Source organism: Sorex araneus, chromosome X (assembly GCF_027595985.1).
Source record: "Sorex araneus isolate mSorAra2 chromosome X, mSorAra2.pri, whole genome shotgun sequence".
Taxonomy (NCBI): Eukaryota; Metazoa; Chordata; class Mammalia; order Eulipotyphla; family Soricidae; genus Sorex; species Sorex araneus.
In genome coordinates, this window is record NC_073313.1 from 211,312,354 (window position 1) to 211,328,155 (window position 15,802).

Below are 15,802 nucleotides of genomic sequence, written 5' to 3' on the forward strand. Positions count from 1 at the left end.
AGTCAACAAGGCAGCAGATGTGGGTTGGTGGGCAGGGCTTCTGGGGCTTCTGGAAGGAAGCAGGGTGCCCACGGGCTGCCCACTTGGACTTTGAAAAAAAAAAACAAACTCCAGAGTTCTCAGTCCTGGCACCAGTACCTGAAATTATTTGGAGGTTGGTATCTCTGCCGAGAATATTTGTGAGGTGGTAGGCTGGGACCCCTAGCGTTAGTTGTGGGGGTGGGGATAGTGCTGTTGTCAGAGCCTTTGTTTGGCTGATATTCGGCCCACCAACCTCCCAGGGGTGCTCTGGAAACCAAATTGAATTTCTAACTGGTAGAATCTGGTAGCAAGAGAAGGTTGGGGTAAGAGAAGGAACCTTAGAATATTACTCTTGAGTGGATTGTTCTGTTGAGTGGTAAGATAGGCCTGGCCTCATTTACCTCAGTCTACCCATTTTTGTTCCACTTTGTGTAAGATTCCCTCCACCCCCATTTGTCTCTATATTCCTTTTTCTTCCATTCATTGATTCTTAATTCTTGGCAAATGTAATGGGACTCGAGAACATATGTTTTTTTGGGGGGAGTGGAGGAAGAGGACTCCCACATGGTGCTCAGGAGGCCTGGGAGGTCTTTGTGAATGGAGATTCTTGGCTAACCAGACTATGGGCCAGTGTGAGAGCCTGCAGATGCTTTTGCTCTGCAGTGATGGGGAATACTTGGCCACCCTACTGATGCTTGGGGGCCTCCAGGACCGCATCTAGCAGTGCTCAGGCGCCATGTGGTGCCAGGATCAGACTGGGGTTACCTGCATTCAAGATAAGCACTGTCATTAACCCCTGGATTATCGCTCTAGGCCTCAGAGATAGTTTTTGAATCTTGAAGTTAGATTTTAGTTTTTCCAGGGTACCAATTTCTTGCAAAGTATAAAAAATCTGATTATAGGAAATGAAGTAATATATTTGGGTTGCTTTTTGTTTGAAGCTGACTTATGATTCATGGAATGTGAATTCTAGTTATAAAATATTTTCTTCTAGGGAACTGGGATGTGGCTCAAATGATAGAGCTCACGCTTGCAATTGGAGACCCTGGATCCATCCCTGGCTTCACATTCCTCTCATTCCCCCACTTGGGAGTGGCTCATAAAACAAACAATCCCAACAAAACAATTTGTGAAGACTGCTAAGGAACCAACAAGGGGTTTAAGGGTTTGAGAAACAAGTCACTGGAATTTAGTTTGAACAAACTGTACTGGTACAAGGGGTGAGCAGTTTATTTACTTCAGTTTCAGTGATGTGGTTCTCATACTCCTTAGTTCATATTTGATCTGTGACAGATTTGAGGCCTAAGGGCTTGGGGTGGCTTATTGGCCACAAGTGCCTCCTTGCAACCATGAGGCCATAAAGTCTGATCCTCAGCTGCCCTACCTGTGCCAAAAAACACAACAAAGCGGGCCATCCCAGGTGAGCACCACAGCCCAGTGTGCATCCCGGTGTGCTGATCTCCAGGAAACGTGTGCATAAGCAGTCAGCTTTGTGTGTTCCTCTAGCACCACAACGAAGGGGAATCAGTTCGTAACAGGGGAAACCTCGTTTTCATTTCCCTCCATTTCTGATGATTGCCTGTCTGCCCTCTCCTATGGGTACTTGCAAATGTTTTGAACATATGCAAATGAATTATGGAAAATATGCAGTGTTACTTCATGGTGTGATAATTTTAGCTTTAGTGGTATTATGCTATAGATCTTCATAGTCCTCCTCTTGTGTTCACAGTTTTAAAACTCTTTTTCTGTATCTGTCTAATGTACCTCACTGCTTCCAATTGCTGCGTAGTATTTTATGGAATTTATTTTGGTCACTAGTCCGTTTCTCCCATGATGTCTCCAGCTACTTTATAAACAGTGATCCATAAAATATATCAGGCATGATTCCTAATGGAACTGTATACATTGTCCTGATTATGTTATATTTTGAACTGGGTCCCTGAAATTGCATTTTCTATGAAAATTGGAACATCATTACTTTATGGATGGCTTCCCAGAAATGCCTGTGGGTTCTTTGTCTACATGTTCTTTCTAATAACTTTATATAGTTTTGGAAGGGGTGGTGTTGGGTCATACCCCAGAGTGCTCAGGGTCTGCTCTTGGTGGTGTTTGGGTGATCATATGTGGTGCCGGGGATGGAACTGGGGTTGGCTGCATCAAAGGCAAGGGCCATTAATTGAACTCTATATGTATATCCAGCCCTGGGTTTATCATTCATCTCACACTTCTTTTGTTTTACAGTGACTCATGGAAAAGAAAATGATCAATTACTTATTACGTTGGTAACTGGAGCTTTAAAATTTCAAGTGGAATTTCAAGGGAAAAGGAATATTCAGAGTGAAATATTCAGGTTTTTGTAAGAAGGCTCACCATCTAGAGGGCAAGGATAGCATGAAGGCCCCAGGTTCAGTTACATTTAGGTATTATATGACTCATGTTTACTCCCCATGCTGGCGACTAAAATAAAAACTAGAATGCTAATAGTCTAATGCATGATGAAAGAAAAAATATCAAGCCTTCTGGTTATTTTAGTTGACCAGCATTTTTTCCCTTTCTTTTTCATTGTTGCAGGGTTCTTGTCTAGCAGAACTTGCATTCTAGGGCAAATGGGTGCTGGCAGATGTGTGGCAGATTGTGCCACAGAGCCCTGTTGAACTCAGAGCCAACAGGAAGCCATGTGCTTTACCACTTTAGCCTCATCTCCAGCCCCCCGACCAGTTTTTCTTTGTTGGAAATAAAGTATAATCAGATAAATTATCTATAGTTTAGAGTTGTAAATAGTTTTCATCCCTCACTGGGCCTTTATGTTTCTAACAGAAACTCAGATTCTGTTATTTTTTTCAAGGAGAAGTGTTACTAATGTTTTTTTTTTTTTTTATGTTCCTCTAATCACCACTAGGAGGTACTCCTGAGCACAACCAGTAAAACCTACTGAGCTCTGAATATCATGCAAAATAGGCATCAAGTATTTTTTAAAAACTTTTAAAAGCCAGCAGAGAGGCTGGAGCGATAGCACAGCGGGTAGGGCATTTGCCTTCCATGCAGCCAACCCGGGTTCTATTCCCAGCATCCCATATGGTCCCCTGAGCACCACCAGGAGTAACCCCTGTGCATCGCCAGGTGTGACCCAAAAAGCCAAAAAAGAAAAAAAAAAAGCCAGCAGAATTTTTAGTTAGAGACTCCAGTGTTATTTCATGTATAGGAATTTCTTAGTATAGCTTTTCAGGGCCTTATTAAATCTTGGTATCTTATCACTTTTTTTACTTCACATTTATGATTACTTTTATGTTATCTGGGTCTTGGAATATTATACAATTAAATATTAAGGTTTTAAATAGAACAGAAATCTTTAAATTTTTAATTTTTTTCTTAGATTATGTTATATGTAGAATTGATTTAAATTTCACTGATAAGTACCCCAGCATTGGAACTTTAGTTTGATACTTCATCATCAATTTTCAGAATCTCTTGAGATGAAAATGCTCATTTTTCACATTGTTTAAATTGGAAGAGAAAAAAATTTTTTTCATTTATTTGAGTAATGAAGTCTTTTACTAGAATTTGAATTACTGTAATAATATGTGACTAGATATAATAATGGTTAAACCATGCATTTCTATCAGAATACTTAAATTTATTAATATTAGAGCAATATTATGTGCAGAGACTTGAAAGGGAAAATCTCCTGTTATAGTAATAAAGAAGCCAACTCTTCATAATAAGACTAATCTTTCTCTTAAAAATTGTGTTAACACTAGTGGAAATGCAGATATAGTCGAATACTGCCACCTTGTGTTTATGTGATGTTATTTTATGTCTTCATTTTCTTTTGTTCCTCCAACTGTGCATTGTGCTTTCCCACTCTTTGGTTTTATGGTCAGATGTGTAAATGTTGATTTTTTTTCTCAGACTGGCAAATCCGAGAGATCAGTTTGATTAGTTGAACTCTATAGCCCCAATGAGTTGAGAAGTGATACCTTTTATTTAAATCATAAGAAAGTTGGGGATTCTTTTATCAGTCTTCATTTAAGTGTTGGAGTACTTTGAATTCATTCAGAACTGCAGAATTTATTGTAGTATAATAGAAAAAGGGAAGTGTAGCACATAGGGCTTACTTTACCTGTACAATCATATTATTTGATTTTATAATTTTAAATCAAATTCAGAAGAATTACTATAGTAAAAGCATATGCTTTACAAAGATGGATATCAAAAGTTTCCTTAAAGCAGTTGGTTGATTTAGCATGATTTTAAGGCATTACCTCTAAAGAATCACATTTGCTTTCTAATGAGAGTGAGGGGTTTTAGTTTTGAAAATGTATATGCGCTAATGCTCTTGATAAAACTTAAAACTTATGTTATTATGTATAACATAATTATGTAATTTTTTGTCCTTATTTTTTGTATTTTTATAGTCTAGCCCACTGTACCTAAAGCAGCACACATGTATTTGGTATTAACATACTTACTTGTATTTTCTTATATACATTTTGTCCCTCTTGGAGAACCTGACAAGCTACCGAGAGTATCCCACCCGCACGGCAGAGCCTGGCAAACTCCTCGTGGCTTATTTGATATGCCAAAAACAGTAACAATAAGTCTCACAAGGAGAGACTTTACTGGTGCCTGCTCGAGCAAATCGATGAGCAACGGAATGACAGTGACAGGGATTGAACCCAGGGCTTCTCATATGGAGTCATGTGCATTACTGCTGTGTCATATCCTTGGCCCTATCTTACAGTTTAACATAATTGTATACTTGTGTTTAACTATTACAGAATATATTAGTCATTTGAGGATGTGCGTGTATATAAAAATTTAAAACCAGAATCCAGGAAATAAGTGTTTTCAATCTAGCTTTATTTGAAGGCAACAGAAGATTGGTTTGGGGGTAACCTGTCATCCCGTTGCTCATTGATTTGTTCAAGTGGGCACCAATAACGTCTCTCATTGAGAGACTTATTGTTACTGTTTTTGGCATATCCAATATGCATGGATAGCTTGCCAGGCTCTGCCATGCGGGCTCCATACTCTCGGTAGCTTGCCAGGCTCTCCGAGAGGAATCGAACACAGGTTGGCCTCGTGAAAGGCGAAAGCCCAACCGCTGTGCTATTGCTCCAGCCCATCTGGGGTAACCTAGATAATTATAGGTTAATTATATGATTGACTGATAAACAGTATATTTGGAGACATTATTGCATTCCAAATGCTTACATTTTATCTGAACTGGAGCGATAGCACAGCGGGTAGGGCGTTTGCCCTGCACACAGCCGACCCAGGTTCATTCCTCCGTCTCTTGGAGAGCCTGGCAAGCTACCAAGAGTATCCCGCCCGCACGGCAGAGCCAGGCAAGCTCCTCATGGCGTCTTGTTGAGGTTCAGCTGCAGTCCGACCTTTCCACACTCATGGTTAAAGTCGGCCAGCATTTGTGCCGCTTGGCTAATGTTTGGCGTTATGAGAACGATGTCATCAGCGAAGCGGAGGTGGTGTAGATGGTGATACTATTTCACCGAAACTCTTCAATGCCACCCTCGAGAACGTCATGCGGCGACTGGAATGGGAAGGAATGGGAGTGAAGATAGACGGTTGGCAACTACACCATAGTCAAAGTGTAATAGAAGAAAAATATTGGGTGATAGTTTATAACAGATTCATCAATAAATCCAGTCTTCTGGATTGATGCTTGAGATAGAAACTATAGTTTTAACAGTGATGGTGACCACCAAGGCTACACCTTGTGGTGTTTGGGTACAACGTGGCACTGGGATGGTACCCATGACTCTGCATGCCAGACATGAACTCCAGCCCTTTGAGCTATCGCCCTGGCCTTAAAATTATGTCTTAACGTCCCTCACTTCCTTTGTGTTGCTACTGTTGTGATGACCAGGCATCAGCTGTATGCCTGAGTGTGGTGTTTGTCAGGATTGCTTTCTCTTATTGTGGTGCTCATGTGTTACTGGCTGCAGTGTGGCCAGAAATTACTGTGCTGGGGATCAGACAGCAAGCTGCCAAGATTTGCTTGGAGCATGTAATAGTAACACCATTGATTACACTTACGACCTTATGTTTGCAAGAGAGACATTCTAAGCCACTGGGCCCACAAACTATAATTTTAAACAGAACTATAACTTTAAAATGAAGTAGTTTCTTATTTATTTATTTATTATTAGTTCACCTTGAGGTACAGTAACAAAAATTTCATGTTTGAGCTTTGATCATATGGTCATCAGACACCCATCCCTTCACCAGTACAAGTTTTCCACCACTAAAATCTCCAGTATCACCCCGCCCCCACGCATTCCACACCTCCCCCTGCCTGTGTGGCAGACAATTTGCAAAATACTCTTTCTCTAGTTACCTTCGATATTTCGAGACCAGTCCTACCACCCCTCCTACCTCAAACCTGCCGAAAATGCAATGCTAAACAATGTGTTTTGTATTGCTTGTTATGGATATAATATAATGTTGCACAGCTGCTCTAGGAGTTTTAAGATTTTAATAATTAGGGCCTGAAGAAATTGCTGCAGCAAGTTGCCGGGTCCAAGATTCGTTTGTGTGTCTCTGGATCGTGGCCGTATGGGATCTTAAATAGACAGTCGGTGGATGTGGCGGTGGGTAGATGTGGTGTCATCTCGTGTCCCATCAGGGCTGGGGGGGGAGGGATGGCCCACTCCTCCCCTGTCCCTTGAGACTTGGGATATGCCATCACTGTGACTCGTACCTAGAGCTTCTCGCGACTTCTAGAAAATGGCGACCACCGGGCCTCTTAGAAGGCAGGCGGAGGGACGGCACCTGCCCCCTTCTGCAGCCGCCCAGCAGAGATGGCCTATCGCAAAGACCCGGGCTATCTCTGCTGCAAGTTGCTCAGTCCTAGACTCGTATGTCTCTGAAGTAGTTTCTTTTTTATTAATTGTATATAAAGATGGAGGTCTGAATATGTAATTACCTATATTTGTTTTTTTTTTGTGTGTGTGTGTGTTAATTTGCACTTCTTTGGAAAACTTTAAGAATGGGTGAAAAGTGTTCTTGTCAGTTGTCATTTTCTTTTTCAAAATTGTGGAGAAGTAGGATACTTCTAGTGAATACATCTCCATTTAAAAAAATTCAGTGCAGGACTAGAGAGATAGCAGAGGAAGTAAGGCATTTGTTGTGTTGTGGCAGTGGCAGCTGTGATCCTGGTTTGAATCCCCAGCACCACAAATGGTCCCCTGAGCACTGCCAGAAGTCAGTCCTAAGCACCACTGGGTGTGACCCAAAACCCAAAATCAAACAAATAGAATTAAATGCAACAAATAGCTTTCTTTGTTGAGAAGAATTGTCAAGTATTTTCATCATAAATTCACATTGGATTTGCTGTTAGAAGGTTCATCATCAATTTATTTCAGTGGCACCAGACTAAAATAAATAATAAAGATGAACTCAATACTTTGTGTGGTTATTTTGTTCTCCAGAGGCCTAGATTCCATTCTTATATAATGTGCAATGTTGAATGAATGTGTTATTGAGCTTGATGAAAAAATTTTTTAGAAGGCACATGGAATGAGAAGGATTTAGAATATTTGTGAGCCCAGCCCTAGCTTTTTAGTCTACTTTATTTAAAATTTCTATTACTGTGATGTCATAATGAGTTAACCTACTTTGTGAATTAGACTTTTCATCATAAGCTTGCTAGTTGTGATTTTTTTAAACTAATATACGTAACTTTTGCTTGCTGTGAAATAAATTTAATTGCAGAATCTTTTTTTTTAAATTTATAAATCCATGTCTGACAAAGGACATTTATTCACAGTATGTAAAGAATTTGCAGCACTTAATAGTGAGAAAACAATCACATAACTTGGGCAGAAGATTAGTACATCAGAGAACAGAAGATACTACATCAGAGAGAGTATATGGAATGGGAATTATGCCCACAAAAAGATGTACATTAATAACCATTAGGGAAATGCAAATTAAAACCACAATTACTAGCCACCACACTCTGATCAGAATGGCGACAATAAATAGTTTTGTCAGTACCAGATACTGGGGTGGGCACAGAGAAACTGGAATTCTTGTATTACCTGGTTCTGTGGGACTTCACTCATGTGTGAGGCTCGCCCGAGCATCCAGAAAAGCGGCCTGGAGTGTGGCAGCAGTTGTGTAGTGGAGGTCCGGAATTCTTGTAGTAGAATTAATAGCAAAATCTTTTAGGCCGTGCAATAATGTAAGCTCAGTAACATGTACCCAACAAAGCATATTTGTAGTCTCAGCATATTTTTCTATTATTCTTTTCCTTTCAGTGCAAAATACTTGGTGGTTGTAGCTCTTTGTGAAACAAGTATTATTCATTCATGAAAGTGATTTCATATTTAGTTATATTAATACATAAAACATTTTGTTTATTAATTTTATTTGAATTAATATACTAATGGCATACATCTTTTGTAAAACGTTTGTGAAAGTTAACAGTCAGTATTTCGAAATGTTCAGCACCAATCTCATTTTTATTTTTATTTTTTTCTTATTAGGCAAGAAGTTATGAAATGGAATGGATGGGGATACAATGATTCCAAGTTTTTCTTAAATAAAAAAGGTCAAGTTGAATTGACTGGCAAAAGGTAACTTTGGTTTTTTTCTTTCATTTGTTCCTTTTTGTTCTCTTCTTCCTGTGAAAAATTTATTTAAACATAAAATTTAAACATAATAAACACAAAAGTTTATTTAACAATAGTTTATTTTAAATAATGACTATACAGATATTACTAACATTTTACTTTTTAATTTTTTTCAGTAATATTTAAATTTCTGATGCTATTGTGTCACTTATAAGTGGCCTGCTAGGCTGGAGATACTAGGTAAGGCACTTGCCTTGCACGGGTCTGACCCAAGTTTATCCCCTGCTAATAGTCCCCCAGTCCCCACCAGGCCCCCACCAGGAGTGTTTCCTGAGCAAAGAGCCAGGCGTACGCCCTGAACACTGCCAGGTGTGTCCCTCCCCCTCCCAAATACAGAATATGGTCCCAACAGGATCAATCTCATGATACTATTGTAATTGACCATATAACATAGATTTTTATTATTTCATAATTGCAATCATCCAGTCTATGTTCATATTTCCCAGTGTCTAAAAATGCTGTTTTATAGATAGTACATTTGAATTAAGATCTAAACGAGATCTATAGTAATCCCACCACCCGCTTTTCATACATTGACTTTGGTTTTGCTTGGTTTACTTTGAAATTAATTGATTTAAATAAATTCATTTTGAAGTCTGGATCATTTACATTTGAGTATAGATTGTGGAAGATTTACTATTTTAAATCTGTGTAATAATGTTTTTGAAAAATAGGTTTTCTGAGATATATTGGGGAGATGTGATCTTTTATATTTTTGAAAAAAATTTTGTAGTTTATTGTTAAGAATTCCAGGGGTTGGAGAGATAGTAACAGTGGGTTGGGTGCTTGCCCTACACAGAGCCTGCCTGGGTTTGATGCTTGGCATACCATATCGTCCCCTGAGCATCACCAGGAGTAATTCTGAGTGCAGAGTAGGGGTAAGCTTTGACATTTGCTGAGGATAGCCCACATATAAAAAACACAAAAATTTCTAAAGAATATTGGTATTGTTACTGTACAATATACAGACATAATTGTAAGATTTGTTTTAATTCTAAGGAACTGTCAGAGTAAGGACAGTGAGTACAGATATATTTTGTTTCACTTAAATGCTAGTTCTGAAAAATTTAAAATACATATTATGTATACAATTGGATATAAAAACATATAAAAATTGTTTATAAAAACAGTAAAGCACATGCCTTACATTCATGAGAACCAGGTTTAATCCCCAGCACTGCAAAAAAAAAAAATTAGATGAGATGTATCATGTCTGTTACAGAATTGTTCTTTGACTAGTAAGATGGAATGATTTTGTTGCAAAGAAAAGTACATAATACATAATTTCTCTGAAGGCTTAACATTTCTTTACTGATAATCTCAACATAGCAAAATCCTATTAGGTTACTTAAAATTTACCTAAGCATATTATTGACCAATGGATATAAATTCCTCTCCTGCCGTAACTTGATGTATATGCCTTTTACTAAGATTGCAGATTGCAGGGAAAACAGGAATTCACACCATATAATATGGTGTCTGTTGCTGTGTATATTAATGCCTCTGTACCGGTTAGGACGACTAGAGCTCTAGTGCTGGCACAGGGCAGGTACTGAGCAGTAGGAAGTAAAGGAAGATGCTGTTAGCATACCACACATTTGTGCCTCACATTTGGGCTGCTGACGTCAGCTCTGAGAAGGCCATGAGAAAATTTACAACCACCTTCTCTTCTACGCCAGTTCCACAGTCTGGGAACCTATTTGCATTAGGTTACAGTGACCCCTAGGCTATAGTCTTTCTCTGATCTGTAAGTTTAGGTCTGTTAGATCTGTTAGAAAAAGTATAATTGAAAACTCTATAAATGATGTGTGTATGTGCATGCGTGTGCATGTGTCTGAGTGTGTGTGCGCCCGTGCCCGAGATCTTGGTGTTTGGAAGTGATACATTTTCTGTGTATGGTTTTACCAGTGATTGAACTCAGGTCACTTGCATGCAAGGCAAGAGATGCATCAGGCAAGGTGTAGACAAAAGACATGGTGCTTCAAGCCCTCTCCAAGCTTGCTGTTCTTTGCTAGATCTTTGACTTGCTCACTAACCTGCCAATTCTCCGAAGTCCCTTTCTCAGTTTTATGGACTCTTCGTTACATAGGCACAAATGGTTAATTCATTGGTCACTTGCAGTTGAATTCAGTCTCTAACCCTCTTCCCATCTCAGGCAATTGGGGGAGGGGGTTGAAAATTCCACCCCTTCTTGTTAGCATTTCTGGCAATCCTCCCATCCTTGTGGTTTTTCAAGTTACCTCTTTAAATAACAAGAAACAGTTTTGTTATTCATCACATTTAGGAAATTTCAAGGCTTTTAGGAGGATTCTAAGCCAGGAATGTGGATGAATGACCAAAATATATCTTTCCTATAGGTCATAGCATCATGGATTCTATTACTTTTATTACAATTTAGGTAACATGTTTGAGATATTTATACACAAAGTTACTGTGGGACATTTGGTTTTGCTTTTAATTTTATTTTGCAGGGGAGCAGGAACACTCTCGGTGCTGCCTTGTGGCTGCTCCTGGCTCCTTTCCTCATGGATCACTACTGGGTGGTACTCAGGGCACCATATATACAGTGTGGGGGACTGAATCCAGGTTTTCTGCACCCACCCTTAAGAACCCCATTTTAAAATAAAGATGCTTTAATGTTTTACCTTCATTGTACCCTAGGTACCCTCTTAGTGGCATGGTTTTACCATCCTTTAAAGAATGGATCCAAAATACCCTTGGAGTAAGTCTGGAACATAAAACTACCTCTAAAGTAAGCAAATAAGAATGATTACTTACTGTGTGTCTTGAAATTCCAAATTAGACTTATGTTTTCTATTGCTACACTTAATATAGAAAAGTAAGAATTAAATGAAAATTACAGGAAAGTAAAAATTTAATGATGATATAAACCATAATTGCTTATGTAGAGTTTTCTGAAAATGAGTTTAGAAAGTTTTAAGCTGTATCTGTATGAAATGAATAAAAAAGCATGTTTAGATTATCATGATTTTTATGGTGATGATGATGATTTGACAACAGCAATGATTTTACTTCATTGCTGTTGTCATATTTTTGTATATCCTGATAACTGGATATAAGCTTCATATGTATAGGAGGTTTACCCTGTGTCTTCTACTATCCAACATGTATTCATGAGTGATACATATTGGGTTCATGAATGCTTATCAGATTTACTTATAAATATGTATCTAGATATTACATTCAAAGCAAATGATTTTAGCTTTTTTAAAATAAACATCTTTTTTCATTAATTCCACTATTTGTTATTACCCTTTTTGACATACTCCATATAGTAGATATGCTCTAATACTCTACATACCATAATCATGAAAGATGTTTTATGAATTTTACATGTACTTTTCTCTTTTGTTGAACTCTTTGCAGTTTGTAAAAACTTAACAAAATAGTAATTTGTATATTTTATTTGAATTCTTTGGTTATTTCCTTTTACTATAGGGCAAGGAATTATAGGACACGATTTTTTTCCTATTTAACTCACTTCTTTTTTTTTTAAATTTTTTTAACTCACTTCTATATCCTCAGTACCTACCCTATAAGAGGCAGACAGTATTTATTATAAAACTGAATACTAAATACAGAATCTCTATATTTTATATAAATATAACAGATTTTATTTTATTATTTATTTTTATTGAATCACCTTGAGATACAGTTACAAAGCTTTCATGATTGAGTTTCAGTCATAAAATGATCGAACACCCATCCCTCAACCAGTGCACATTTTCCATCACCAATGTCCCCAACATCCCTCCCAGCACCCCTACCCCATACCACCAGTGCCTCTGTGGCAGGCACCTTCCTTATTATTCTCTCCTTTTGGGCATCATGGTTTGCAATACGGATACTGAGGGGCCATCATGTTTGGTCCTTAGTCTACTTTTAGCACACACATCTCCCATCCTGAGTGATCTCTCCAACTATCATTGACTTAGTGGTCCCTTCTCCATCCCAACTGCCTTCTTCCCCAGCACCTGAGGCACTTTTCCAAACCGTAGAGCAATCCTCTTGGCCCTTGTCTCTACTGTCCTTGGGTGTTAGTCTCATATTATGTTATTTTATATTCTACAAATGAGTGCAGTCATTCTATGTCCCTCTCTCTCTGACTTATTTCACTTAGCATGATAATCTGTCACTGTCACTATCACATATTTTATATTTTTATGTATTATATTTTCTTATTTTTGTATTTTTTATGTTATTATCTATGCCACACCACAGTTTTTTCATATTATGCTTAGTTTGGTTAGTTTTTCCTGACCATTAGATCTTTTCTCAAAAATTTTCTCATCTCATCTAAATTTGGTGGTGATAATGCCATTTGACAGGTAGAACCAAGGGTCACAAAAGTTGGATTACTTGTGCAATGGTATTTAGCTTTAAAATTGAGGGTTTATTTTCATGCTATATGTAGGTGAAGTTGTCAATTTTAAGATATATTGCAAGCCTTAAAGCAGTTCTGAAAAATCTATTATTTATTGGAAAATATTTTGCCAGTCATTTAAAAATGATCATTGAAGTACAGGAAATTACCAGTTTTACTTACCTGTGAAAATGTGGCTATGTAAAATTCCACTAGCTTTCTCAGTCTCCTTAATCTAAAACTCTTGAGGAGTTGAGTTTCTTTAGTTCGAAGAAGGTGAATACGTTCCTTATTCTTGAATGCAATTGTTTTCATTTTGGTGCCACACCCAGTGGCGCATGGAGGGCCACATGTTGCTGGATTCCCTGCACCTCCGGCATGCAAAGTGTGTGCTCCTTTGCATTGAGTTCTCCTTCCAGCCTGATTGCAACCTCTAGAAATAGTGGGACATGGACGTCCAAACAGACAAGTAATAGAAGACTTCTGTCACTTACATTAACAGAATGTGATTAGAATGTTTGTAATTAGTTACTATCACATTAAGTTTCCATATATATCACTGGTATTTTTATGTTTCCATGTTCACTGGATTTTTAAAAGTTTAGAGTTATTCTTTCTAATGGGTAGTCAAAGTTTATTTTGTACTTTGTAAGCCAAAAAAACCAATTTTATTTTTCAGGCATCCATAAATCCTAGTGATACACCTCCTTCTATTGTAAATGAAGATTTTCTTCGTGACCTTAAAGAAACCAATATTTCATATTCACAAGAAGCAGATGATCGAGTATTTAGAGCTCATGGTAAGCCTTTATATAAGTGCTCTCTGTTTTAAAATTTAAAATTTTCTATATTTTAAGATGTTTTTGCATTTTCTTCTTTAACACAAAACAGGTCATTGTCTTCACGAGATATTTTTGCTCAGGGAAGGAATGTTTCAGCGAATTCCAGATATAGTTTTATGGCCAAGTAAGTTTTCTCTTTTTTTGGGGAGGGGATATATAATTAATTTAGTATTGTTAAGATCTCAATAAAATCTCAATAAAAATTGTATATTTTGTATTGGAAACATGTGAGTTTTAACTTGTGAGTTTAAATATAAGTTGCTGTGTTTTTGGAGTTTTACTGAAGGTCATATAATTATTGGTCTGGCCCTCCTAAACTATTGGTTTTTATGATTGATTTTGTTGCTGGTGATTGTGTCTTTTTTTTTTTTTTTAACAGTGTCCTGTATTTTTAAAATTAAAAAAAAATTTTATCTAGAAAAAAGCCACAACTATTATATAGTTCTGGAATTAAAGTTGATTAGATAACAAAGCTCCAATATTAAAATCAATAAGTATAAAAGTCAGTTTATGTGAAAATTGTTATATCTGATCACAGGGTTGTTAAGTCCTTGTCTAAACATTTATTAAGCTGTTTGTTGCTAGTTGAGATATCTGTGTTAACTATTTTTGTTTGTTGAGTTTAGTCAGTTTCTGTTACTTTCCCATCCAGTTTGGTGTACTCCTATTGGAATTTCAGTATTGAGGAATTAAGAGGTGTCCTGAAGTCAAGAGACTTCAGGACCTATGGCTTGGACCAACGAGTTGTCATGACGGCAACTGTGAGAGTAGGCGTGGCTACCAGACTTCTTGAAATCTGGGGCTAGAAAGGGCAGGTTGCCCACCTGGACTCTGGAAAAACACCACAGTTCTCAGCTTGGCACTGGGTGAAATTACTCAGTTTGGCGTCTTTGCAGAGAAATTTGTGAAGTGGTGGGGCTGAGCCCTTGGCGTGGCTGCAGTGGTGTGGTGTGGGTGCTGCTGCCAGAGCTTTGCCTGGGCGGGTATTTGGCTAGCTCGCCCTCTGAGGGTGCCCCAGAGTTTTCAGCTGTGGGACCAGTGATTCCATAAGTTTTAGCTGCTTGGAGTGCATGTCCTGGGAGATTTAATCCAGAATCCAAGTTTTCGTTTTAATGCAAATATCATAGTTAGACGTCAGTAGAAAAATATCTTTTTGGTTAATTTTAAAGCTCAGTAAAATTAACATAAGTGCTACACAGAAACTTTTTATGTGGTGTGCCAGATTAAACCCAGTGTCTCATCTCACAATGTTCTACCAGTAAGTTATAGCACTGAAAACACCTTTAATTAACATAACTATTATAAAAAAATAATTTGTTGATATCAAGTTGGGAGTTAAAAATTATGATGTTCAAATTGTTTGAAATAAGTAGCCTAATGTATGTTTTCATATAAATAATTTTCATATAATTTTTTCATATAAATAAATTTTGAGAAGTTAATTTTATTGAAGTGTTTAGTTTGAGATAGAGTTTAGATGAGTTTTCTGATAATATTCTGCTTTTTCTGATGATAAGGTTCTATATATATGCATTATTTAAAAAAAATTTTTTTTATTAGTGAATCACCGTGAGGTACAGTTACAAACTTATGAACTTTCATGTTTGCATTTCGGTCATACAGTGATTGTTTACATCCCTCCATCAGTGCCCATTCTCCTCCACCAATGTTCCCAGTATCCCTCCCACCACCCCCAGCCCAACCCCCACCACCCTACCCTGCCTCTGCGGCAGGGCATTCCCTTTTGTTCTCTCTCCTTTTGGGTCTTGTAGTTTCATATGCGTTATTTTTTTTTTTTTGCTCTTTTTTTGGGGGGGTCACACCCAGCGATGCTCAGGGATTACTCCTGGCTTTGCACTCAGGAATTACTCCTGGCGGTGCTTTGGGGACCATATGGG

The 15,802-nt window shown here is 37.8% G+C and overlaps 1 protein-coding gene across 1 annotated transcript in view; it reads left to right on the plus strand.

Moving 5' to 3' along the window:
* The window catches only part of AGPS (alkylglycerone phosphate synthase), a 120,464-nt gene that overhangs the window by 25,093 nt on the left and 79,569 nt on the right, over window positions 1–15,802 (plus strand). Inside the window, exons 2-5 of the mRNA XM_055120663.1 lie at window positions 8,532–8,621; window positions 11,340–11,430; window positions 13,742–13,862; window positions 13,954–14,028. Coding sequence (XP_054976638.1) covers window positions 8,532–8,621; window positions 11,340–11,430; window positions 13,742–13,862; window positions 13,954–14,028 — 377 coding nt within the window. The remainder of the gene's footprint in view (window positions 1–8,531; window positions 8,622–11,339; window positions 11,431–13,741; window positions 13,863–13,953; window positions 14,029–15,802) is intronic.